Source organism: Jatropha curcas, chromosome 3, assembly GCF_041381405.1.
Source record: "Jatropha curcas cultivar XTBG-Jc1 chromosome 3, XTBG_Jcur_1.0, whole genome shotgun sequence".
Lineage (NCBI taxonomy): Eukaryota > Viridiplantae > Streptophyta > Magnoliopsida > Malpighiales > Euphorbiaceae > Jatropha > Jatropha curcas.
Window position 1 is genome coordinate 29,123,801 of NC_143153.1, and position 25,033 is coordinate 29,148,833.

Here is a 25,033-nt window from a genome sequence, read left to right on the forward strand (position 1 = left end):
AATATCATTGAGTAATAAATAATATTTTTATATTAAATATAGTAATTATTTTTATAATTTTGTAAAGCATAAATTAGTCAAATTAATAAACATTTTACTATAATTTAAAATAATTGATTGTCTCTTTAATGACCGCATAACAACCTTAAATGATTTATATTTATGGATATATGAAATATTTATTTTAATATAATTAGGGAGTATAATTCTTTTAAATTGTAGTGTAAGAATTTCTTTTATCTTCCCAGCAAAGTGCATTAGTGTGCTTTTTAGTATCTTTAATTATATTAGTTGCTGTTATTGAATTTGAGATTATATCACGTGGGTAAGTCTTTTCTTGCTATAATAATTGATTTCAATTCTACAAAAAAAAAAAAAATAAATAAAGATGCTCCATTAATTGAAAAAACAAAGTAAGTTATGGATTTCCCATTATAAGCAAGCACAAGTCACATGTAAAGGAAAGATTTTAGGGTGGATTTAGTAACTTAGACAATAAAGCATTGGTTGGTATTATTTGTGATTTGGAAGTGGTTGAATAAAACTTGAATATGATAAATTTGGGTAGACAAAACCCTCATGTTTCTCCCAACTTGTATTCTTATTTCTGTAAGTTGTGCTGCCCTTTCTTTTTCTTCAATGTCCACCGCAACGAACTAAAACTCACGTTTAAGGAAAGTTAGCACAAATTACCATGCCACCACTTTATAAATATTGGATTTGTATCTTCTTTTTGGTGAATAATAATAATTATAATGTTTGTCCTCAACTTTACCAATTCAATACAGATTAGTACAAAATATTGCCGGTAATTGTGTTTGTCAGAATTAGGTGTTGTAGCTATTTAGGACTGAGATGTTTACAATTTTTGAAAAAGAAACAATTTATTAATTTAGGATTCAATTGATAGAATTTGATAAACGATTTGATAAACCATCGCTATTATAAAATTCAGTGAGTAGGAATGAACGAAGTGGAAGCGAGAATGTCGACTAAGTAATGCAAACATTGGTGATAATCCAATGTTCTGAAAATCTAAAGATTCCTTCGCAAGATTGATCCACGAATGGTGATCAATGCTAAGCTCTAACAATGTTTGCATTCCGCTCGAGTATTGCGAGATTTATAGAGAAGGTAAATCTCCTAGTGTGATAATTTTTATCACCAAAGTTTGGATTTGAAACCTCTAATTAACGGGGAGAAAAAGATCTCAATCGGTGTTGGTTTTTAATTGGAATAAAAAGATAGATTTAGTAACATATAAATATTTGCCTTCCAAATTTACCACTTCAGAGTACAACAAAAATTTTTTTTAAAAAAATTCTGTTAGTTTTAACTTTTAATTGAGCACAAGGACACAGTAGTCATTTAAGTGAAAGAAGGGTAAAAACGATATTGGACTTGCAAACCACGCTTGAGCCAAAAAGCAGGAATTTGAAACCAGAAGCCATCTTTTTACTCTTTCAAGTATTTTGTCTGAAGAAAAGGAAGAAAATAAAAAGAAAAAATAAAAGCCGAAAGGACACAAACGACAACGACGGGATAAAATATTCCTCTGTTTCTATAATATCAACGGCTCACATCTATCCATTCTAAACAAATGTCAGCCGCCCGATCTAGTCCCTAAGTACCCATTTCAGGGGAGACTTTTAAGTAAATAGAACAGACTTTTGGGGTTAATTTCCTTTTTGCCCTTTTGGCCTTTTGTTTTCTTTTAGCTTCGAGTTGCCCAGCCAAAGAGCTTTTGTTGCTTTGTGATTGATGGAAGGACCCTGAGCTCTCTCTACCTTTTCTCTGTTGTTCGTTGCCTGCTGCTCCTGCATTTTTAGTGAATATTTACAAAGTTTATCGATCTTCCTCTTCTCCTTTCTCTTGATTTCTTAGCTTTTCAGGTACGTTTTTTTTTAAATTTTTTTTGGACCAGCTTTATTTACATTTTTTTTTTTTATACTTTAATTTGTTTGTTTATTTTTCATTTTTTAAGTTGGTTTTGCTTTCCTGTGTTCTGAGATCTTGCTGGCGCTTTTATTCCTGGTAAATGTATGCTGTAAACAGTGTCTTCTTCTTCTTCTTCTTTTATTTATTTATTTTTTTGGGAATGTAGACTGTGGAGTGCTCTGCTTCTTCTTTTTTTTTTTTTTTTTTTTGCAGTTTTTTGATTTATTTAAATGAAGTTCGCTTGAGTTTGAGATTTTTATATTTTGATCTTTTTGTTCCCCCTTCCTTTGTTTCCTTCTGTTCGATATTTGGTGTTTGGTTTCCGGGAAATTAGAGAAGAAATTTCATGCATAAAAAGGAGAAAAAGAAAAGAAAAATCTAAAATCACTTTTGAAAGAGAAGAAAAAATACATATAACGCGGTTGACTTATATTTTTACAACTAAGGACAAACCCACGAGTATTTATTAGTAACATTTCTCAAGTCCATCCTCTCTCTTTCTATTAACGATTATCCCACCTAACCCGAATGTGAAGGGCAATTAATCGTGGCCCCCTTTAACGACTAACTCAAGTGCTGGGTTAAGCCCCGGTATTTGAACTGGAAAAGCTGCGGGGGATCATTTTTTGCTATGTCCAAAAAGTGGTAAAGAAACTACATGTTAATTGTCTTGTGATGATAATTCGTGATGATTTAGGTCATTTAATGGCGGGTGCTGTTTGTTATACTGACTTCTCTGGCAGAATATGATTGTTGATGAACTTCTTTTTGGGTTTTGCATTTTTGGTTTTATTGCATGCCTGGGGAATTAAGCAATAAGTTTAACTTTGGGTGTGATTTATTTTAAACAGTTAAAATTTAAAGAGATTGATTTGTGAAGTTTGTGATGTCTCCACCTCTGTTGGGTGTGGAGGAGGAAGGGGAGAACAATGTCTCTTTAGTGGCCTCTTCGCCTTCCATTGATTGTATCTCACAAAATGGCTGCGGTTTAACAGAGCGGAACTATTTGGGTTTATCAGATTGTTCTTCAGTTGACAGTTCTGCTGTCCCAAGTTTATCAAAGGAGACTAAGAACAATCTAAATTTAAAGGCTACTGAGTTGAGACTTGGCCTTCCTGGATCCCAATCTCCTGAAAGAGAAACAGATGTTTCGTTGCTAAGTACAGGGAAGCTTGATGAGAAGCCTCTGTTTCCTTTGCTTCCTTTGAAAGATGGAATCTGTTCATCATCACAGAAGCATGTTGTTTCAGGCAACAAAAGAGGATTTTCTGACACCATGGATGGATTCTCTGAGGTAAAGGGTTCTGTGTATTCAGAAAAAAACTGGTTATTTCACTCGGCTGGGACAGATACTGATTCTCTACAATCTTTGGGACAAGGGAAGTTCCCCGGTAATTCTGGGATAAGTGCAATCTTATCATCTAGGCCATCTGTGGCCCAATCAGCCATGATGAAAGAGGTTCCCAAGAAAGTGTTACAGGACCGATCTCGTGCTGCCAATGGAACCAACCTCAACCAGGCTGGTGTTTCTAACAATAGCAGCAGTGTCCCTGCTGCGAAGTAAGTGGAAAAATTAGAAAAAAGGATTGTTAAGCACTTGAAAGGAGGAAATATGAACTAAGTAGTGACGACTACGATTACATTTTCTGTTTCAGGGCACAGGTTGTTGGTTGGCCTCCAATTAAGTCATTTAGGAAGAACACATTAGCTACCTCTTCAAAGAACAATGATGAAGTTGATGGAAAACCAGGTCTTGGTGCTCTTTTTATCAAGGTCAGCATGGATGGTGCTCCTTATTTAAGGAAAGTGGATCTAAGAACTTACTCCACTTATCAAGAACTCTCTTGTGCTCTTGAGAAGATGTTCAGTTGTTTTACCATAGGTAAGCTATTGGTACATGTTCAGTTGTGTGGTAATATCATGGTGGATAATCTGATATATAGAATCTCATTGGTTTTAAGTTGTACGATAAGAAACAATCCATTTTGTTTTGGACATGGTTGCTACAGTTTTTCATTATTTCAGGTCAATGTGGATCTCATGGAGCTCCTGGGAAGGAAAAGCTGAGTGAGATTAAATTAAGGGATCTTCTGAATGGATCAGAGTATGTGCTAACATACGAGGATAAGGATGGCGATTGGATGCTTGTTGGGGATGTGCCATGGGAGTAAGTTTTGACTATATATGGTTCTTCCTTTACCATTTTCCTTATTAGTGAATTTTGAAGCATAGATATATTATAACCTAGACAAAATTATATCTACATTATGTATGACATTTGAAAGATTCAAATGCATATCGTGTGTGTGGTGTGTGTGCAGGGACTGGCTTTCCTTTGTGCCTAGCATTATAAGTTGAAATGATGATTTGAGCTAATTCTACTGTTGTTTTTCAGGTCAAAATGGACTTTTGAATTTAGGGATTTTAGTTTTCATAATATCTTATGTAGTTTTGATGCTAAACAACAATAGTTTGAAATTTCTTATGAAGAATATTTAATTGTACAAAAACTGAAGGCTCTGGTCAAAGAGGTGATTACTTGTAGTGTTGCTATACCTTTTCTAACTAATAATATATAGATTCTAAATTGCGTGTAAAGAACCCACCACAATAAGATATTGTTTCATAGAACAAATAAGGTGATTCAAATCATATTCAGGAAGGTGCAATGCAGTAATTTGGTGTTTCATTTTTAGCATATTTTCAGTTGAATATTTGCCTTTGTTGTGTTTTTCATGAATTTTCCCCTGAATCGTTGGGAAAAGAAAAATAAAAATAGATCACAATCATTATATCTGCTGGGTGCTGTAATTTATTCACCTGTTAGTTTGTTTCCCCATAGAAAATAAGATCAGTCATAAGATGATCAATATATGAGACAATTTATAATTTTGGTCAAGCTCTCTCTTGTCCCAGAAAAATGATTGTGCTTAAGTTTGTCTCTAACTTGCCAAATATCAGATACTTGTAATTATTCTTTTTCCAGAGTGCCAGAAAGCATGCACTTTTTGCATGAAGTCAACATATATGTGCAAAGACTGTACTTATTGTTTTCAGAGAAATACACCACTTTCTGCTATTATTTATTTATAAATGTTTAAACTTTCTGTTGGTTTGATCCATAGTTTTCAATGAGTAACTTAATGCACTGAAGCTCTTTATCAAAATCAAATAATCATGTAGGTTTTTTAATTTTTAACAGATTGTTGAGCTCATGGAATCTTTAGTTTTTTGCCCTTCTAGATCTGGTGTCACCTTTCCAGGCATTTATATATCAGGGGCTTTTTTTTTGGTGGATAGGTGGTGTTTTTATCATGAGTTGAGACATGTTTCTTTTAGCATTTTATTAATATTTCCAGGTTAACCAAGTCACTCCTTTCTCATGTACTGTCGTCAAGTAAATGAATTCCTGATACTGAATAAATTTGTTCACATACTTTATGCATGTATGAATAGTAGTGTGCAGCAGAATATGTTTACATATCTAATCACTTAGAGCTTACTCATCAAGCAAATTATTATGTGAATGTGCCTACACATTCAAGCTATTTTAAACTTGTCTTTCTTGAGAGTTCGATTTATTGCAGTTTTGTCAAAATAAAACTTCGTGGTTCCTTGTCACAGATGTGAATGTGATATTGGGGTTGCTTGATAGTTGTCACATGAAGTAATAGCCTGTCTTCCTGGGATCAATTGGATTTTAGTTTCAAAAGCTTGTAATGTGCTTGATAGACTTGTTCCAGCTCTCACTCTTTGTTTGATTTGCCACAGGATGTTTATTGATACATGCAAGAGGCTAAAGATCATGAAGAGCTCTGATGCGATTGGGTTAGGTGTGTTTTCCTTTTCCAATGAATTAAGTAAACAAATATGAAGTTTGATGGTGATTCTCCCAACTCCCAACACCCCCCCCCCCCCCCCCCCCCCAAAAAAAAAAAAAAAAAAAAGAGTTCTTTTACTGTTGGCTGGGAGAGAAATTTGAATGGTTATGCCATTGGAGTAATTTCAGGAGAGAGTAATTCCATAAGTTCATCTTTATTCTCTCCTGGTATGCTTGTCTATAAAGAGTAATTTGAATGGTGATGCCATAAGAGTTGCTCTTGCCCTCCACTTTGCCGTATGCATTATAGGTAAAAGGTCTTAACCCTGGTGGTCATGCAAAAAAATTAGGACAATGTAATGCAGTTAAGATATAAGAAAAGCTGCATTAGGATGCTCCAACTGATCAAAAAAGCATTATATTGCATGGGAAAACCACCAAACAAATTACTTGTTTACTTCCCACAAGTAACTTCTATAACAAGGATTTGCTACAGATTACATTTCTTTTTCATTTGATTATCGGTAGCATATTTGATTCTATTATTCTTCTTGTTATTGTTATTATTTGAAAGTTGATGTTATGACTGTTTTGAGCTTCATTTTGGTCTGGTCCACAGCTCCTAGAGCAATGGAGAAATCCAAGATAAAAGCCTAGAAAGGCACCCTGGCCATGCACCAAGAGGAATGAATGATTTTTGAAAGTTGGGAAGTGGTGAGGCAGGGTTGAAGAATTATTTGATGGGGGTGACTGATATGGTCTGGATGCAACTCCACATTTATGTTTTGATTGCATAAAAAAGTTTGTGTTAGTTTATGTTTGTTTAAATGCCTGATTGTTTTAAAACTCTTTAATTATGATATCAAGAAAAGTTGTGGACTTAAATATATTTTTAAAGTGTTGTGCATTTGATGACTGTTTGAGCAAAATCTTGACTCGAAATACTGTTCTTCGTTTGCATGTTCAGATACCGCTATTTTTGCTTCTTTGTGCTTTTAGATTTTATAGATTATAGAATCATGGAAACCAATTTGGGCCATGAGTCAAGTTGCTGGAGTGCCAACTTTCTTCTAACTCGTGCTTTTGATTATCTGAATACATACTTGCTTCTCATTTCTCATGGAGAAAAGAAATAGGTCAAGTGTGATTTAGGGGTTGATGCCTGATGAGTAAACTTTTCTTCTTCTAACGGAAGATTTAAACAGCCAAGCCTAGTTCAATATTAAGTTACACTTCAATGTGATCATGTTCCAAATTCAAACTTGACATTTTAAAAAGAACAAAAATATGCTGCACATCTACGAAAATTGATTTTTAATTATTTTATCAAGTGAGTTTCTCAAATTATGAATATTTCCTGTTGCAAGTGATGGGTATCGGGACCGCGGATACCAAATATTAGGAATCGTTTAATCTCGCTTGGTGCTTAGCTATAGTTAAAGTTTATCGCTTTTTTCTGTAAGTGCATTTAATGGGGATCGATCCGGAGAGTTTTTCTTATATGTCCAGCCTGTATTATCGTCTAATCTTGCTTGGCGCTTAGTTATAGTTAAAGTTTATCGCTTTTTTCTGTAAGTGCATTTAGTGGGGATCGATCCGAAGAGTTTTTTTTACATGTACGGTCTGTATTATCAATTGAGTTACAACACATGAATTTTTAATATCAGAAAATAATCAAAAAAAAAAAAAGAAAAAGCAGGAGGCTTTCATTCTAGTCAAATTACCTAAATATGTGAATAAAAAAGGTTGTGTTGAATGTGGATGTAGAAAATTTTCATTGGCGAGCTTTTTCCTTACGGGCAGCGAGAGCAGAAATATTAGTAGGTGTGAGAATTTACAGAAATATTTGACTTGTGTAAGAAAATTATTCGATTTGGTATGAGAATTTTGAAATTTTTTCAAAAAAAAAATTTATTTTAATACTTAATAAAAATATTAATTTTAATTGAATAATGAACCCCATAATTTCTAACGAAATTTCAAGTTAGTAAAAATGTAAAAAATATATAATTAATATATTGTACTATACCATTAAATATTAATGTTTAATGTTTAACGGAATAAATATTAGTTATTTTTTTAAAAAAAATGGAACAAATAACATGATTTGATGACAATGTTTTAAAAAAAAAAAGTTTAGAATTTGATGATATAGTATAAGATGTTAATATTTTTTTTTCTTTTCTTTTTTTCTTTTAATGTAGAATCCACTAGGTGAAATGGACCTCATTATTTAATTAAAATTCATATGAATTATTCACTAAAATAAAAATATTTCTGAGTTCTTTAATTTAAAAAAAAAATCCAAAAAATCTCAAATTCTCATTTCAAAGGAAAATCCAAAAAACCTCCTTTTATTCCTAATTTTGTGAATATTTTATTACACCTTCAGTCGGAAAGTTTAGAAAGCGAGACGACGTCGTAGCCGCCCATCGGATTTCTGCTGCTTCTTCGCTCCGTGCTCGCCTTTTTACTCCCCAGTCTCCACTTTCTCTAGCAGATTTTGTTTCTCAGATCCACTGAATCGCTAACAGGTAACTGGTAAACTGCATTTTCCTTCGTAGCTTCAATAATTTTCTCTTCCATACGCATAATTGATATGTCTTATTTGCTTAATGGATTTCGGTTACCTTGACTTAATACCCACTGATTTCATGTCTTTCAATTTAATTATGATTATAAGTTGAATTATTGTTTTACAATCTGTCTATTTTCCAATCAATGGTGTCATTATATAACATTTGTTCACTTCTTTGACATGATTAATTTGTTTGCCTTTTCAAGCTCTTTATCTCTTTCTGATGTCACAAAATCAGCCAAAGTTTAAAGAAGATGTGCCACTTGTTTTCTTTTTTCATTATTTAAACTTTTAGTTATTGTATCTGTTACAATGGTTTCTAGATTACCTACTGTATGTGTAATACCCACAAAACTTTGGCAGCATTATGAGCCATAATAATCAATGAAGCTTTTAAGCCTTTAACCCAATGAGATGGGTGAGTTACAAGGCAAGGTGGATTTGATTTGGAAGAAATCATAATGTTTTTGAATGTTATCACTGATTTTATTCTATGATAAGATGTATCCAATTGGATGATCTACACGATTGAAGGAGCTGCAGAAATTTTTTTTTTTTTTTTTTTTGGGGGGGGGGGGGGGGTTTAACTTTGTGGGATAAAGCATTTCTTGGTGGTGTGATTGATAGGATGTCATTATTTATTTATTTATTTTGGTTTGCCATGGGCTTACAATAACGATGACTTCCCACTACATATTATTTGAAATGATTAGCTTTTAGCGCTCTAGTCTTTTGGGGCCTTTGTAAAGTAAGAAAACTGTAATTGTTTTTGCTTTTTGGGATGATAGGATTTAGCAGATATTCCATATATGAATCCTTGTACTTAGATAAGTAGATTGCTAAATGTAGATGAACAGTTATACATTTGATTAAATTACATTGAATATAATATAGTATAGCAGATAGTTAGTTGAGACAGAGAAGAAATTATAGAGAATGTTTAGAAGGACGGAGCATAGATTAAAAGGTAGTGACATGATTCACTACCAATGAGCGGAGTAACTGTGTCAGGCTCATTTTGATGACTTCACTGCTGGTTTGGACCCTAACAAAGAAACCAAAATGCCAAGAAGTAGGGAAGAAATCCCTGTTTTTTCTTTCTGGATAGATGTTCAATAAGGAGGAGCTTGAAACCTGAGATTGTGAAAGAGAAGAGAAAAACGTCATTGAGAATATAACTATTGCTATTGCTCGATCTTATATATGTGGATCTATTAATTATAAAGGGTCTACGGGTTATCGACTTACCATTCCAGATAAGCAATGGCAAAAATGGGAATTGCTTCCTCGATTAACCTGTTGCAATATTTATTCATTGTATCATCAATTTTATCTATATGCTATACCCGTAGGGAGTTAATCTTGAATACTAACTTCTATCATTGGTTGATGGAGGTAAGAGTTTCATTCTTTAGCCGAATAATCTTTAAAGAAGAGGAAAAAGGATTGTTTATGATCTCTTCTTAGAGGTTGTCTAGAACGTAAAATATAGCAAAGAACCGGAATCAGATAGACTACTGTTGATTTTCTAGAGAATCAAATAGCAGCATTTGCAGAATATGTGACCCAAAATGCTTCCGAAGCATTCGGAGCTGGATTCCTAACTGGACCATGGCTTTTTAGAGCGTGAAGGACCCTTCAAATTACGAACTCAGTATCAAAATATTGTCATATAGATAGCTCCTTACAACAAACTTTCAGAATCATTATTGAACTTCCCATTTTTATTGTTTAATATGATTCAAGGAAATCTACATCTCTTTTTGTCAAACCTCAACAGTTTAACCTTCAATATCCCTATTGCCAGGGGCAGCATAGGCAGCAAGCTGTGTGTGACTACTCAAAAAGAGGAAATCGGACAGGAAAGGCAAACAAGTGTGAAACAAACTAAGTGGTAACAACTAGCAACTTTGATGTATTAGGCGCATATTACAATATATGATTGTCACTTTTGTTGTTAAACGTGTGCTCAGAATCTGGGATGTACAATAATACATTGTCACACCTCCATGGAATTGAGAATGCTTCTTGATCATTAGGTTGTATGGTCCACTTGATTAACTTAAAATTTTTCTTTTCCACTTTCCTGTCATTCTGTCCCACCAGAAAAAGGATGTTTGCTTACTTCAAGTTTCTATTTCCTACAATTTTGCTTCATTCTTCATCCGTGTCTTCCACAATTGTACCTTAACACATCAAGCCTTTGATAACCACTAGATACAATCTTCTATTGCTCTTTAGATGTATGGACAGTACACGTCTCTTTCAAGTTTTTAAGGAAACTTCATATATTTGCTTTTTCTTGTTTCTATGTTCTCTCTTTAGGGGATGGCCCTAATTTTTACTGGACATGTGTTGCAAAAATTAAATTTTGTTTAAGCGTTGCAATTACGAATTCAAGTAAGTTTCAGAGATACTGCAATTGCTTGAAACTTAAGCATGCCAGCGCCAAAGAAAAACTTTTCAAGAAATATAGCAACATATTGAGAGACCCATGATTGAATTAAAACTTCTAGCACCACCACAGGAATCATAATGAAGTTTAATTTCCAGAACCTAGCAGGTTCTATAGTCTTAGTTAAGTTTTAGATTTATTTTAGTATTACGAGCAGTGTTGGAGGGAGTTCAAAGTCAAATGTTTGTAATTTCAAGTACGCATGTCAATTTGTAAACTATAATCAGCCATTGTTTTAAAATTCAAGAATTGTTGCTATTCTATTAAACTGGTACGACACCCATATTGATATGTCTAAATATTTTACTAAATGTTGGTATTGCGAGTTTAGTTTCTTGATAATGCATTAACTGGTTAATTCAGTAAAATCTTTTCACAAATTTTTAGAACAAATAACTGCAAATGTTTGAGACTTTGAGTTTATTTTTACAGTATTGGAGGGGTTAAAAGTCAAATGTTTGTTATTTCAAGTAGGCATGTCGATTTGTTAAACTATAATCAGCCATTGTTTTATGTCAATTAGTTGCTTAACATTTTGGTGGTTTGAGATCCCTGATTTTAACAAAAAAAATTAAGGGAATGGGAAAAGTCTTGACTTGACTGACTATTTTCAGTCGATAATATTTCTGCGGGGATTTTATATACATTTAGGAAATGTTAACTAGATCATATTCATGTTAATCCTTTGATCAGATGAATTAAAGTGAGTAGATATTTGCAGTAAAGTAATAGATTTTCCATTCAAAATAATTATTTCCTTGCTCCATGTCCCATTTTATTTTTCCAGTTTATGCTAAGAATTGTCCATTTAACAGGATATGCAGTCCTTATTGGAAACTGCAAACATGCATTTAGAATCAAAATGTTGACATTTATTGGAAACTCTTCTTTTCAGGTGATGTAATCAGATTATTTGATTCATGCAAAATGCATTTAGAATCAGGATGTTGACTTTTATTGTATGGCTAGTACACTCTTTTCTTGCTGAATACGTTGTAGATTTCATTTCGAAAGTTGAATTTGAGAAAAGTTTTATCAAATGTGAATATCATGGTTTACCTTTATGATGTGTATTTGGCCATTAGTTGTTATACTATCCCAACACCGAATATTGCTATGCTATCTGAACAATTTCCTTTGCAATTCATTGCAAAATTCTTTTCGATGCGACAATTATCCTAATTTGATTATATTTCCTTTTGACTTTTAAGATATAGTTGTTATTTTTTTAGATGCCAATACTGTTGTCCCTGTGATATTTCCTGTAGACTTTTGCAATCCATTAGCAGTACAGCTAGACTTATTGCTTTCAATTGATGCTTAAATTAGTGGATGCTTAATCATGACTAACGACATTTATATATTTATAAAATCAAAATTTCATGTCATTCTTGTTCTGATTATGTTGATCATAATGTTTCTTTGATTTAAATCATGTAAAGTTGGATGTCATATGATGTTGCTGCTGTCTAAGGAAGCATATCCTCCATCCACGAGTATATTTAATACCTCTCCTCCCTTTTCCCTCCACTTTTAAACTTTCTGCTTGGTTCTTTACCTTTCAGAGTGGAGTAGCAATATTAATGAAAAATCACAATAATAATGGTGGGGAAGTTACAATGTGGAGTCTGTGGGGCCTTGTATGACACTTGCAATGAGCAAGAATCATCCTTTATTTCCCCACAATTGGAGTCATGTTTCAAATAACCATCTTTGTGGATCATTTCAGATTTACAGTATTAGAAAAAAGAGAAACTGTACTTGTTCCCAGAGCAGCACTTCGCTCTCTCGTTTTTGGTCATTCACCGGTGTTGTTGTGCCTGGTTAAATATTAATTCGAGCATATTTGAAATGCTACCGTTTCAGACATATTGTGGCTGTTACATAGGCTTAGTAGAATCCCTTAAAAATAACATCATGATTCAGAACTTTATTGTAGTTTTCTTTTACTAGCCTTGGGTTAAGAAAAGGCGTAGAGCTAGCATGTTTGTGTTCATATTTCCTGCTTTAAAAAGGTTGATGTTTTTTTATTCATATGAGGTTGATAACTTTGATTGAAGATATTAATATTATTTTCTTTGTGAAAGTTGAATTAGTATCAATATTAATTAATAGGAATTTGTGTTATTGGGAAAGTTGTAGTTAGTGAGTTTAGTTGCAATAATTAATTAATTGGTACAGAAAAAAGAAAAAAAAAAAAAAGAAAAAAACTTCAGTGGTTAGTGAATTCTTCTGTCACTACATATGCCACATAAATTTCTTCTTAGGAATATTCTTTGCTCTTTTAAAATTGAACAAGAATTTGATTTGTGAATTTTGTTACTAATTTAGATAAATATTGATTTTCTACTGAATTAGGGGACTGCATCTTCCTGTTAAAATGCATGTACATACACACAATTACTGATAAACACATGCGTGCAATAGATGTGATTGCTATGTGCAGCATTGTGCACTTGAAGTGGACTAGAAAATATTAAAACTCAACACATGTATTGTCTCTGTTGAACAATTAGAAAGAAATTATCATGTAGAAAATACATTCCTCCATGTCTTCATGCATTGAATTACTAGAGATCTATTATTGGACACTCAGAAAGGAAAAAGAACACACAGACTCAAGCACCAATGTAGGATGGCCTTCGCTTTCCTTTTTCTATTTAGAAATGTAGGCTCTTAAACGTATACCTTTCAAAATTGATAGCTGCCATAAAAGTCATTTTCTAGCATATGCTAAGCAACAACTCACACAAGTGCTTGATATGACATTTCAACATTGTATTATTGTGGCCTCAAACTTGTACTTGATTTTTCACTAGAAATTCAGTTCCTTTGTCTCATCTTATAGATGTGACTGTAAATTTTACTTTGTGAATTTTGGGATCCCCCCTTGATTGAGAAGTTGAATTCTGGTGCTGGGTAGAGAAAAAAAGGTCTGGATAAGCATTATCATATATCAACTTTTCATGAAAACTGTTTTTTCGGTGACTTGACGGCCTCTTCTTGTCTGTTTCATTGTTTCTTCTTCTTATGTGCTTGCTTTTGCTGGGGTAAGTGAGATGGTAGTAGGAAGTTGGTTGCTTTCCACGTATTGTATAAAACTAAATATGTTGAAGGGATAATTATATTTTTGGTGTTTGAACTTTTTTTCAATTTTTTTTTTACTCTATTGAATTTATTTTTTGTGCAACTTAAGAGCCGGATCATAATTTTTTAAAAATTAAGTGCATTTGGTTAGATTATGTTGCGAAACCTATTTACCCTTGTAAGCAATCCCATCGCTTGTTCTTTTTTTCCCAAAAATTTCATTGCTTCTCTTCTGAAAGGTTGGTGGAGATGAAGAGAAATTAAATAAGAAAGGGGGTAAAGACATGGAGGAAATGAGAAACTTTGTAAAATGGAGGGAGGTGATCCCTATGTCAAATTATGTGTCTTAAATGCTTACTGGCAAAGATCTAAAATTTCCCTGTTTGGATCAGTTTAGGGCTACATCTGTACCCTAAAATGTGGACAAATATAACTAAATCTTCAACAGTATTTGTACAAAATTTAATTTAGGGATTAGGGTACCCCTCAATTCCGTCAGTCATTGATTCTGAGCAGAAATTGCAATAAATAGCAATTGAGTTTAACATACGTGCCCTATAATGCCACATCTCATTCTGGTTATGATTCAACAACACTAGGACGTGAATGATCCTAGTTTAGTATTTGAACCGTATTGGCTTCAAATTCTTATAACCAAATTGTGCCACATGTTCTTCCACCTAAATCTCCACGTTTTTATTCTTTCTACCACCCCATTGTCCAGAGATTCTTATTATGATGTTGAAATCTGGTCATTGATTCTTCCAACTGCAAAAGGTCCTCTTCATGTCATTTTAGCATTTACTGCAAAAATTGCTTTCTGTTAGATAAACAAGTGTAGGGTTCTTGTGGATTGGAAGATGGTGGACGAAATACTTAGTACCTGATTTGGACGCCATTAATTCCTTTGATTCAAACAGATGTTTGTGCACTCCTTATAGGGTTTGGTTTGAACCGTTTGATTTTCATCACAATTTCGTCAATAATTACTGGAAATTATTTTTCCTCTGGTACATTGACACTAGACGGTATAACAACAATCAAGTCTTAGTCTCAAGCTAATTGATAAATACTAATGCAAAGCAAAGAATAAATGGGAAAAAAAATTTGAATTTTTTTTTTTTTATAAAAAAAAATGGAAGGGGACTTTTAAAATCATTTAATATATTAATAAATAATTTTAAAATATAAAATAGGCAACAACAACTAATTAGAGTTAGCTACATGAATCTTTTGCTAGATTTTTAACGATAACTTCTCCAAGTAGTCCATCTAATTAACGGACCACGCTCAAAACAACAAAACGAAGAAACATAACAATCTTAATAGTCCATCGAGTTATGACCAGACCTACAGAAAATAAATTGAAATGAAATGAAATTCAATTATTGCTTCTAGTAGGACCCAAAATCGTCGCTACAAATTAAACATGAATAATTGTCTACATACAGGATCTGCTGTAGCTACTAACATATCTATGCAAAAACAATATTATATAGATCAACTACCAGTTAGTCCGGTAAAATAAAACACAAAATTCTTTAAACAACATCTAAAGTTGAAACCCTAGCGTCGTAAACGGAGAAAACTGGTTTAATAAAAAAAACAATAATTCGTTCTTTGAACTAGCTCAAACAAAAGAATTTCACCTGCACTGTTCGTTTCCATCTATTTAACAAAAAGGGTATTTTAAAATTAATTTTTTACATATTAATGCATATATGTATACATAGTTAGTGGGGGATTGTTTTGTAGGCAGCTATGAGTTGATGGCATGTGCCCCAATAATGGCAACCACTGAACCACCAACCAAAGGCAAATCTCATCTTATCTAATTAATTTATTTATCTGTACAACTTATTACTCCTGCTTATCCATGTGACATTACCTAATTTTAATGGTAGTTTGGTCGAATCTCCATGGAACTTATGGCTAATCATGCACTAAATTTACAAAAAATTAAGATTAAAGAATTAAGAAACATAAACCCTAATTTATTTATGAACATTAGTAGTTATTGTTTCTGTTTTGAACATGTGAGGTTGAGGCCAAGCAATTTGGTCAGAACCATGATTGGTTTCTGTCGCTATAGGAAGATTCATAGTCTCATACTCTTTGCATTTGGGTTGGTCTTCTTTTAGGAATGTTTTGTTCTATACAAACAAATTAAAGCTTCATGGTATCTTTAGCCTTTGAAGAGTTGGCCAATTGTCAAAGAAGACGAATATGTTTGATAGCAATAAGGAAAACCCTACTTCTATTGTAAAAGAAGCTACCAAATCCTATAATTTAATACAAAAATTGTAATGGTTGGCTATCTTAATTATTAAAGTGAAGTTGCTTTTCACGTTACTAATTAGAGTTTAGTATTTGAAAAATAATTTTTAAATGCGTTCAAATTTGAAAGAACAAATTTAAACCTGATCAACGAGATGATTTGAATATTATTAAATAATTTGGTTTGAATTTATATATTATAGGATTAATCTCCAAGTGGCCTGTATCTCCGGGAAGTTTTGTGATTTGCATAAATATAGTACGAAGCAGAGAATCTGAAGACTATATATTATGTGATGTGCCTAAAGCAATCCAAAGGGACATCACATCATGGTGATTAAAGCCTTTAAAAGGCTTCACTTAGATCTAACCGCAGATTATAAGCCTATGAACTTTTCCCTATTGGAGCTTCAAAAATCAAATTCTGTGGATCCATCCATCATATGGTGTGTGTCCCAATGTCATGTGCAAAGTGATTTTCTTAATTTATATTTAGTTTGACCATTTTTCTCCAATACATGTTATCATAGGGTATTATTGATATAAATCTAAATATAAGCAGAAATTACAAATTATAAATATATAAAATCTTAAATTTAAAATGGGTAGAAATTGAATCTAGGATCTTTAAATTCTGGATACCAGAATTAACCGTTTTGGTTAAGTCTTCATAGCAATTTTTAATATGTTTTACAATTATTTAAAAAGACATTATTATCACCTCAAAATCAAATGTTTTTACAGAGGAGCAAAGGGTAGATTTGTCATTTCCGTGTAATTTATGATTTGTGATAATTTGGCCAAATTGATAGAAGGTAGAAGTCAAAATCATAGTTGGTTGGAATATGCTGAGAGTATTAAAATAACCTTTTAGATTTTGGTTGATTGGTCATTCCACAAACAAATTGCAACTTTCAATTCCCCTAAAGCCAAAAGGAAGATGGAGAAGGTCTTCATAGTCCTAGAAGAAAATGTATTATTTCTAATATTTAAATGGCCAAAAAAAAAAAAAAAAAAAAAATCCAATTTCAATTGTTGGCCATTTGAGTATGGTCAAAGGCAGGATTTCATGTGGATCTTTCAAATATAAATGTGCCCATTTTCAATTTTAATTCTCTACTTTGACTTCATTTATCTACCCCCCAACTTAGCCACTGAGCTGGAACCATGTCATCTTGTTCAAATCCAGTAATTATTTCAAGTCTAATGGATTGTGCTTGCCATATCCATTATGTTATTCTAAAGAAACAAACTTTATTATGATCATTGCTTTTAATTAGGTCATTTAATTGCAAACTTATTGCTCATTATGTTACCTAAAATTTCAACATTGCCTTTCTTACTCCATTACCAATCTTTCTTTTTTTTTAAAAAAAAAAAAAAAAAAAAAAAACGAAAATTATCTATATCATATGCCAAAAGATAGCGTCTCTAATATTATTTATCATTCCAATAGCATGTATTCAAATTATCTATTTATTCATTTATTAAAAAAATGAGAAAATTATGATTCTTGATCTTGAGTTTTGATTTCTACATAATCTATATGGATTTTTCATTCCTTAAACAAAAAAAGAACATTTTTAATTGGAAGAACGATGTTTTAGGTTCATATTAAGAATAAATTTGCTCAATTATTGAATAATTGCAAAATCATGTCACTTTCAGCATAATTTTATTTCTTTTAAAATGGTTCATAATATCAATATACTTTTTTAAATATTAAAATTGGCAAAATAAAATATGTATTACAATATTCTTAAATTAATAAAAAAAGCAATTGATTAAGCTCGACCGGTAGCCGGTAATGCTTGTTAATCAAAAGTGATCATAGAAACGTAGTCAACCGTGAGAAGCAACAAGCAGAGGCAGTTTAAAAAAAATAAAAATAGGAAATAAAAACTTATTTTAAATTAACAAAAATTATTAGCTGCTAATTGGACCTCATCAACTTTTAATAAGTCTAGGAATTGTTTTTACTGTAGCCAGTTTAATGACGGCCGTACACGTGAGTTTCGATAAAAAGAAGGGCAGTTGACTAACGGCGTCCAACTTATACGGTGTTCTCAGATCTCAAGAAGGCGAACAGTGCGGCGGAGCTACGGCGTTAGATGGTGGAGCACGTGAGTCGGTTTATTTTGACAGTGGAGCTGTCAAATTTGTCAACTCGACCGTCTTTGTACTGCTTTTTCGGGAAGGTACTACTTTCTCTAGTTTGCCCTGCAATGTTCCGAATTGTAGCATCAATGTCTTTCTCTTTTTTATTTTTTTATTTTTTTTCAAATGCTTGTAATTTTTTATACTATTATAAAAAAATAAAAAAATAATTAATTTGGCTTACCAAATTAAATGGTTTTCTTCCCCTCAAAAAGAAAAAGAAAATTAAATGGTTTCAATTTAATGTTTTTGCCGCCCATATTCTAAACTATAATCTGCCTTACCAATCCAATATATATATATATTCTCCCCCGTTCAAAAAAATAAAAATAAAAATATATAATTTATTAAGAAAGTATAGTTAATATAATCAAATCAAATTTTAATTATTACTTAATTTTTTAATATACTTCAAGAAGTTAATTGGATTGATTTTTGGCATTGAAATTTATACGTTATGCTCTGTGTAAATAAGTCAGAATTCATAGATTTTATATTTTATTCATGGCATAAATTCTACCATTTCGAAGAGAGAAATCTACGGTGGAATTTTCTTAATTTCATTGTTTTATTAATCATGTAATTTAAACTATTTTAACAAAACTAATATATAAAAATGTTTTAATATATTTAAAAAAAGAAGAGGATGGACTAATATACTGTGGCATTATATAGGGATATAATAGTAATTTTCTCATATTAAAACCTTGGCTCAGCTTCATATCTAATATTATTTTTTCTGGATATTTTTTTTAGTTTTTGAGTTTTTATTACAATCGGATTCATATCATATTCAATATTTTAAAATTATCCCTAGAGATTAATTAAATTGTGATTTTTAGATTTACAAAATTATAATGTAATATTTAATTAGATATCATTTGATTGGTCTCTTATAAAATATGTCGAAAATATGGTGAATATTATTTAAAGAGAAGAGTTAGCCTTGTTACGTAGTGCACAGCTCCACATATTCCCCTGCTTACGGTGTCTTCTATAACTCATTTTAAAAAATTAATGATTTAATAATTGAGGATTCATACCTGGTTTGTGGAAATTTAACAGAAACTCTGCTGTATTTGTTCTTTGATTATGTGTTGGCCACAATTTTGCCTAATCATGCTGATATTTTTTATCTTCAAGTTTTATGTGAGTCAGATATTTCATCATTTTGTTTGACGGTTTAAATTATTTAGCAAAATAGAAACTCGGTTGTTTGGAATGACAGTAAATCATCATCTGCAATCTTGTTAAATTCTGAGTTTTAATGGTTTTACTCTTAGTAGTTAGCTCAATCTCAGTAGAAGTCTCATGATATTAACGGGAGTGTAGGGAACTCAAGAAGTCTCATGCCAGAGGTGCTCTTTTGTGCTCATAATCCGCAGATCGTAGAGGTTTAAATGCAAGGACATTAAAAAGGGTGATCCTTGAAATTGATTCACGGTTCTCTATTTTCAAAATTTTCATCTAATTCAATCTGACTATTTGTTTTGTTTTAAGGTTAGCGAATAGAGTTGTTTACTTATTCGCAATAAATGCCTATTAAAGAATAAGATTTTATCCTTCTTTATTTTATTTAAAATGCTTTGTTGGATGATTTAAGATAATGAAATTTTATAAATTTCTTTTAAAAAAAATTTGTAGTGTAAAAAATTAAAAATTAAAACGATAATAGTTTATTTTTCATCATGGCCAATTTTTTTTTTTTATTTTGTCTTACCAAAATAGAACAAATAAAAGCAATCTGCACCGATGTATCTCAAACAATCCAATTTAAAATGACACTCTACACATGAAATCTCAGTAAACCAAAAATTATTCAAATGTTATGTTTGATAAAACTCATTCAATTCACCTCTGCTGTTAAATGAATCAATCCCATCTTCATATTTGAAGAGAGAGAGAGAGAGAGAGAGAGAGAGCTGACATTATATAATCATAGTAAATCAGATCATTTTCTGAGCTTTCTCATTCCCTAGGGATTGCTGTGCCCAATATAATGTCCCTATTCTGCATCTCCTTCTGGGTCAAAATTGCATACTCATTTTCTCACATTAACTAGCAATTAATACCCTTTTAACCATGTGAGACCAAATCTTCAAGATCTCTCTCATTTACTCCACAATAAAAAAACGGTGCAGAGCAGTGCAGTATTGGGGAGGTGAGAATAGGACATGAAATTTGTTTGTGAAAATAAGGTAAGTTGGCACACTGTGAACCAAAAGAGTGAATCACAACTGCCCTTGTTAAGGTCACCACACTATCCCTTTTATTAAAAAAAAGGAGGTCGGTGAAACATAACATGTTATTATTATTATTAAAAGAAAAAAAGAAAAACAGAGAAATCCCAAAGCCTATCCGTTGACTTGTTACTGTAGGTGAAAACAACCTACACTTGCCGGTTACCATGCAAATCCCAATACGAAACTTTGCTTTAAATATGCAAAATCCTTGTTTTTTTTTTTTATTTTTTTAAGTTTTAAAATTTTCTTGAAAAAAGCCTCACTCAATAATATATGTATTGGATTGGGTATAACATGTCCCATTCTCACATAAAGAGCAACACAGAGAGGGCTTTTAAAATTTTGGCAGCTACAGTGAGACCTTTTCATTTCAGTGATCTTTTGAGAGCTGTCGAAAGAGAAAAGATAGAAAGAAAAGAAACAACACAACAACACAGCAACCCATCAAATAGGAAAAAAAAAAAAAATCCTTCCTCTCTCTCTCCCCCCCTTCACTTCTTTTGTCTCTCCTTAATTACTCTCATTCCTTTCATGCTCAATCCATTTCTTCTCCTTCTTCTTCATTTCATCAGAATCATAGAACTAAAGAAACATACAGTCTTTTGATCTTTTGTTTTTTTCTATTTCAACAATGGTGACTGGCTGGCGAAGAGCTTTTTGCACATCTCTTCCTAAAGATAAAGATACTACAGTATTTACAGACAAGCAACATTGCAATACCACCAACGCCGCAGCATCCACCGTGAATACTGCTACCACCACCACCACCAGTCATAGCCCAAGAATAAGCTCCAGGTTTGGATTTTTCTCCAATCCATCAACACCCCGTTTACAATCTCAACCTATATCAAGCCCAAGTCTCCGGTGCAGAACCACCGCAGCCTCCGCCACAACACCAACATCATCAGTACCTAATAGCCCCAGACTTCAGTGCAAAACCGCAACAACTCCAAAAAAATCAATCAGCCCTAGATTATTTAATTTCTCTGATCCATCCTCCCCTAAGTCTCCTTCTAGCTTCTCGTTACTCAAAGCCAGCCTTCGTCTCTCCAAAGTAAGCAATTACTATGTATATATATTATCAAATTATATTACAAAATCAAATCAAAGTATATAAAATTTGATTTTCTTCTCCTTTAATATTGCAGAGTAGATGCGGAATCTGCTTGCAGGGCGTGAAGAGTGGGCAAGGAACAGCTATTTTTACAGCGGAATGCAGCCATGTGTTTCATTTCCCTTGTGTAGCTGCGCACGTGAAGAAGCAACAGCTGCTTATTTGCCCTGTATGCAACGCCACCTGGAAAGAGCTGCCTTTGCTCTCTCTTCACCATAAACCACCAGAAATCAAGAAAGAAGATGATAAAATCAAAGATTTTTCAAAAACCAAGAACTTGAGAGTCTACAATGATGATGAGCCGCTAATGTCTCCTTCTCCTGGTTCTCTCTTTAATCCTATACCAGAATTAGAAGAATACGACGTCGAAGAAGGCGAAGATGACAACTCAGCTCATGAGTTTCAAGGCTTTTTTGTTAACCCTGCTCCAGTAAAAGTTAACAGTAATCAGGTCATGGTTAATCGTAAAAATGTGGAGGTCAGTTTGTTGCCGGAATCTGCCATTGTGACGGTTGGGAGGAGTTACCAGACGCAAGTTGTGGTGCTTAAGGTGAGAGCGCCACCTTCTCCGGCAGTACGTCGACCATCTGTTGATTTAGTTACTGTCCTTGACGTTAGTGAGAGGATGTGCAGGGTGAAATCGCAAATGATGAAACGCGCGATGCGATTGGTTATATCTTCATTGAATTCCTCGGATCGTTTGTCGATTGTAGCGTTCTCGTCGAGCTCCAAGCGGCTGTTGCCGTTGAAAAGGATGACGGCTGAAGGAAGGAGATCGGCGCGTCGGATTGTTGATGCGCTTGGGACGACTGGTCAGGGTATGAGTGTAAACGACGCGCTGAAAAAGGCCGCGAAAGTGATTGAAGATCGCCGAGTCCAGAATCCCGTTGCCAGCATCATCATTCTATCCAACGGTCAGGATGACCGGTCCTACACTTACTCCGTTGCTCAGAAGCATTCATCTTCGATTGTGTCATCCACGCGCTTTTCTCAATTGGAAATCCCTGCACACTCCATTAGCTTCGGTGACATGAGCGCGTGTAAAAACGCGTCACCTGAAGATTCAATTGCCAAGTACGTGAATGGATTATTAAGCGTTGTGGTTCAAGATCTTAAACTCCAACTCGGATTTGTTTCCGGTTCAGCTCCAGCAGAAATAGCAGCGGTTTATTCGATAACCGGTCGGCCGAGTGTTTTTGCACCCGGTTCGATACGGCTCGGGGATTTCCACGTCGATGAAGAAAGAGAATTACTCGTGGAATTGAAAGTACCCGCTTCTTCCATTGGGTCCCACCATGTGTTATCTGTACGGTCGTCGTTTAAAGACTCATCGACGCAAGAGCCAATCTTATCTAAAGAACAAGCACTGTTAATACCTCGCCCTCAAGCCGTTCGATCATCAGTACCTAATGTCCAACGGCTGAGGGATCTCCACGTAACCGTAAGAGCTGTAGCCGAATCTCGGCGATTAAGGGATCATAACGATTTATCTGGAGCTCATCATTTGTTATCCTCAGCTCGAGCTTTGATAATGCAGTCGAGTGATGGCTCGGCTATTGAGCATCTGCGAAGCTTAGAGGCGGAGCTTGGCGAGCTTCACCGGCGAAGACAGTTGGTACAAAGCCAGAGGCAGAGGAGTAATCAACAAGCGGAGGAGAAGCCGGAGCCGCTTACTCCAACATCGGCTTGGCGAGCCGCTGAGAGATTGGCTAAAGTGGCGATTATGAGGAAGCATATGAACAGGGTTAGCGATTTGCACGGCTTTGAAAACGCCAGATTCTGATTAATAATTAATTATTAATATTTTTAAAAATTAGTGTATTTTGTAATACAAAGAAGTATATAAGTTTATAAAAATAAAATTCTTGTAAAAAAAAAGAAGAGAGAAATGATTGAGTGGACCCAGGCCCATAATAGGGACAAGCAGTACCAGACGCCCAGACCCTTTCTGCAGAGAAAAGAACATAGAGTAAGATGAAAGGCAACCAACCCCACAAAATATTTGATAATGGCAGTGAAGCACATCCTTCTTTGTCTCTATTACCCTAAATTTTATTTTGCATCCAAAAAAAAAAAAAAAAAAAAAAAAAAAATTCAAAGTACAAAATCAATTAGTATATGAGTTGAAGATGTGAATTAATATTAGGTTGAATAAAAATACTTGAAGAGGAATTGGAAGGTCTTTGTTTAGTTGATTAGATAAGGTTGTTGGTACTCTTTTGTAATATGTGGAAATTGTATGAATGCGAATATGAAATAGTGTTTTGAGTTTGTACTTTTTATAGGTCAATTTGGTGATTTTGGTAATAGAGGCCAAAGTTTGGTACGTATGGCTGTGTGTCAACATAATGCCAAATTCAACTAAGCCAATTGCATCGATTTATCATTTATTTTACATTTTACATAAAAAAAAAAAAAAAAAAACTTATGGCATTTTAAATTTTAGAAGACCCTAGATTACAAATTTTGGTAAGATGATTCATTTTTCTGCACTAACCGTACTAGTTTTTTTTAGTGTTTTAGGCTTTTGGACTGATTTCATTTTAAAAGTTTGAAATGTTTAATAAGAAAAATTTTACAAGCTGAAGTATTATTTGTTTTCTCTAAATATTATCATGTTGGAAATTTCTATAAATTGAATTCAATGAAAAAATAGAAGTATTATTCTGATTATATAAATGATTATAATTTTAAATTACGTTAGGGTCTAAATCAAATAATGATGGGCATACATTATTACTTTATGTATTAATTATAATTTAATTTTTCTTTTTCATGTCATCTCATTCTAAGTGACGGAAAAGAAAAATTAAATCAGAATATATACATAATCTAATCAACTATAGTACTATATACAAGGATAAATCACTAATCATATTGGTAAATGACTCTCTATCATATAATTATTGGTTGACATATTTTGCATATAAGCCAAGAAAACATTTGATTAATTAGGGTTTGGTGTTGAAATCGAAATGGTGCGATGTACACTTGAGAATGATTGATTTAGCCCTTCTCTTCTCTCATGTGTAGCGCACTTATGACAAAGATTTTCCCAATTAAATCCAAATCAATTGGTCATTACGCATATTTAATTATATACAAATGTGTGAGTTTAGGATTAATTATTATAATTTGGATCCATCGTGATAGGGATTAACCCACTAGCAAGAAAAAGGCAAAGAGAAGATTCATGCATATATGGGTAGAAATCTCATATGGGTTGTTCAAATTATAAGGTGGGTTGGTTCCCATAGTGCGTGGACATAATCATATTAGCCCTAAAATCCTAAAAAAGGATATCCACCAAAAAGAAACATTTATTAGTTTCTTTAAAAAAATCCATCCATCATAACTTGCATTT

At 33.1% G+C, this 25,033-nt stretch overlaps 2 protein-coding genes and 1 long non-coding RNA gene across 3 annotated transcripts; all 3 read left to right on the forward strand.

Annotated features, from left to right (window-relative positions):
- Window positions 1-1,704: 1,704 nt before the first annotated feature.
- IAA9 (indole-3-acetic acid inducible 9) lies at window positions 1,705-6,687 on the forward strand. Its single transcript, XM_012224129.4, has 6 exons — window positions 1,705-1,892; window positions 2,790-3,498; window positions 3,594-3,820; window positions 3,964-4,105; window positions 5,710-5,771; window positions 6,378-6,687. Exons 2-6 carry the CDS (start codon window positions 2,825-2,827, stop codon window positions 6,413-6,415), a joined length of 1,143 nt encoding a protein of 380 aa, XP_012079519.1. The 5' UTR covers window positions 1,705-1,892; window positions 2,790-2,824; the 3' UTR covers window positions 6,416-6,687.
- Window positions 6,688-7,990: 1,303 nt separating this feature from the next.
- Window positions 7,991-11,059, forward strand: LOC110010126 (uncharacterized). Its single transcript, XR_002285085.3, has 2 exons — window positions 7,991-8,292; window positions 10,144-11,059. It is a non-coding gene; the product is annotated as an uncharacterized LOC110010126 (long non-coding RNA).
- Window positions 11,060-20,832: 9,773 nt separating this feature from the next.
- Window positions 20,833-23,944, forward strand: EDA40 (Zinc finger (C3HC4-type RING finger) family protein). The gene is made up of 2 exons (XM_089719514.1): window positions 20,833-21,609; window positions 21,704-23,944. The coding sequence occupies exons 1-2, from the start codon at window positions 21,187-21,189 to the stop codon at window positions 23,450-23,452; spliced, it is 2,172 nt and encodes a 723-aa protein (XP_089575640.1). The 5' UTR covers window positions 20,833-21,186; the 3' UTR covers window positions 23,453-23,944.
- Window positions 23,945-25,033: the final 1,089 nt, after the last annotated feature.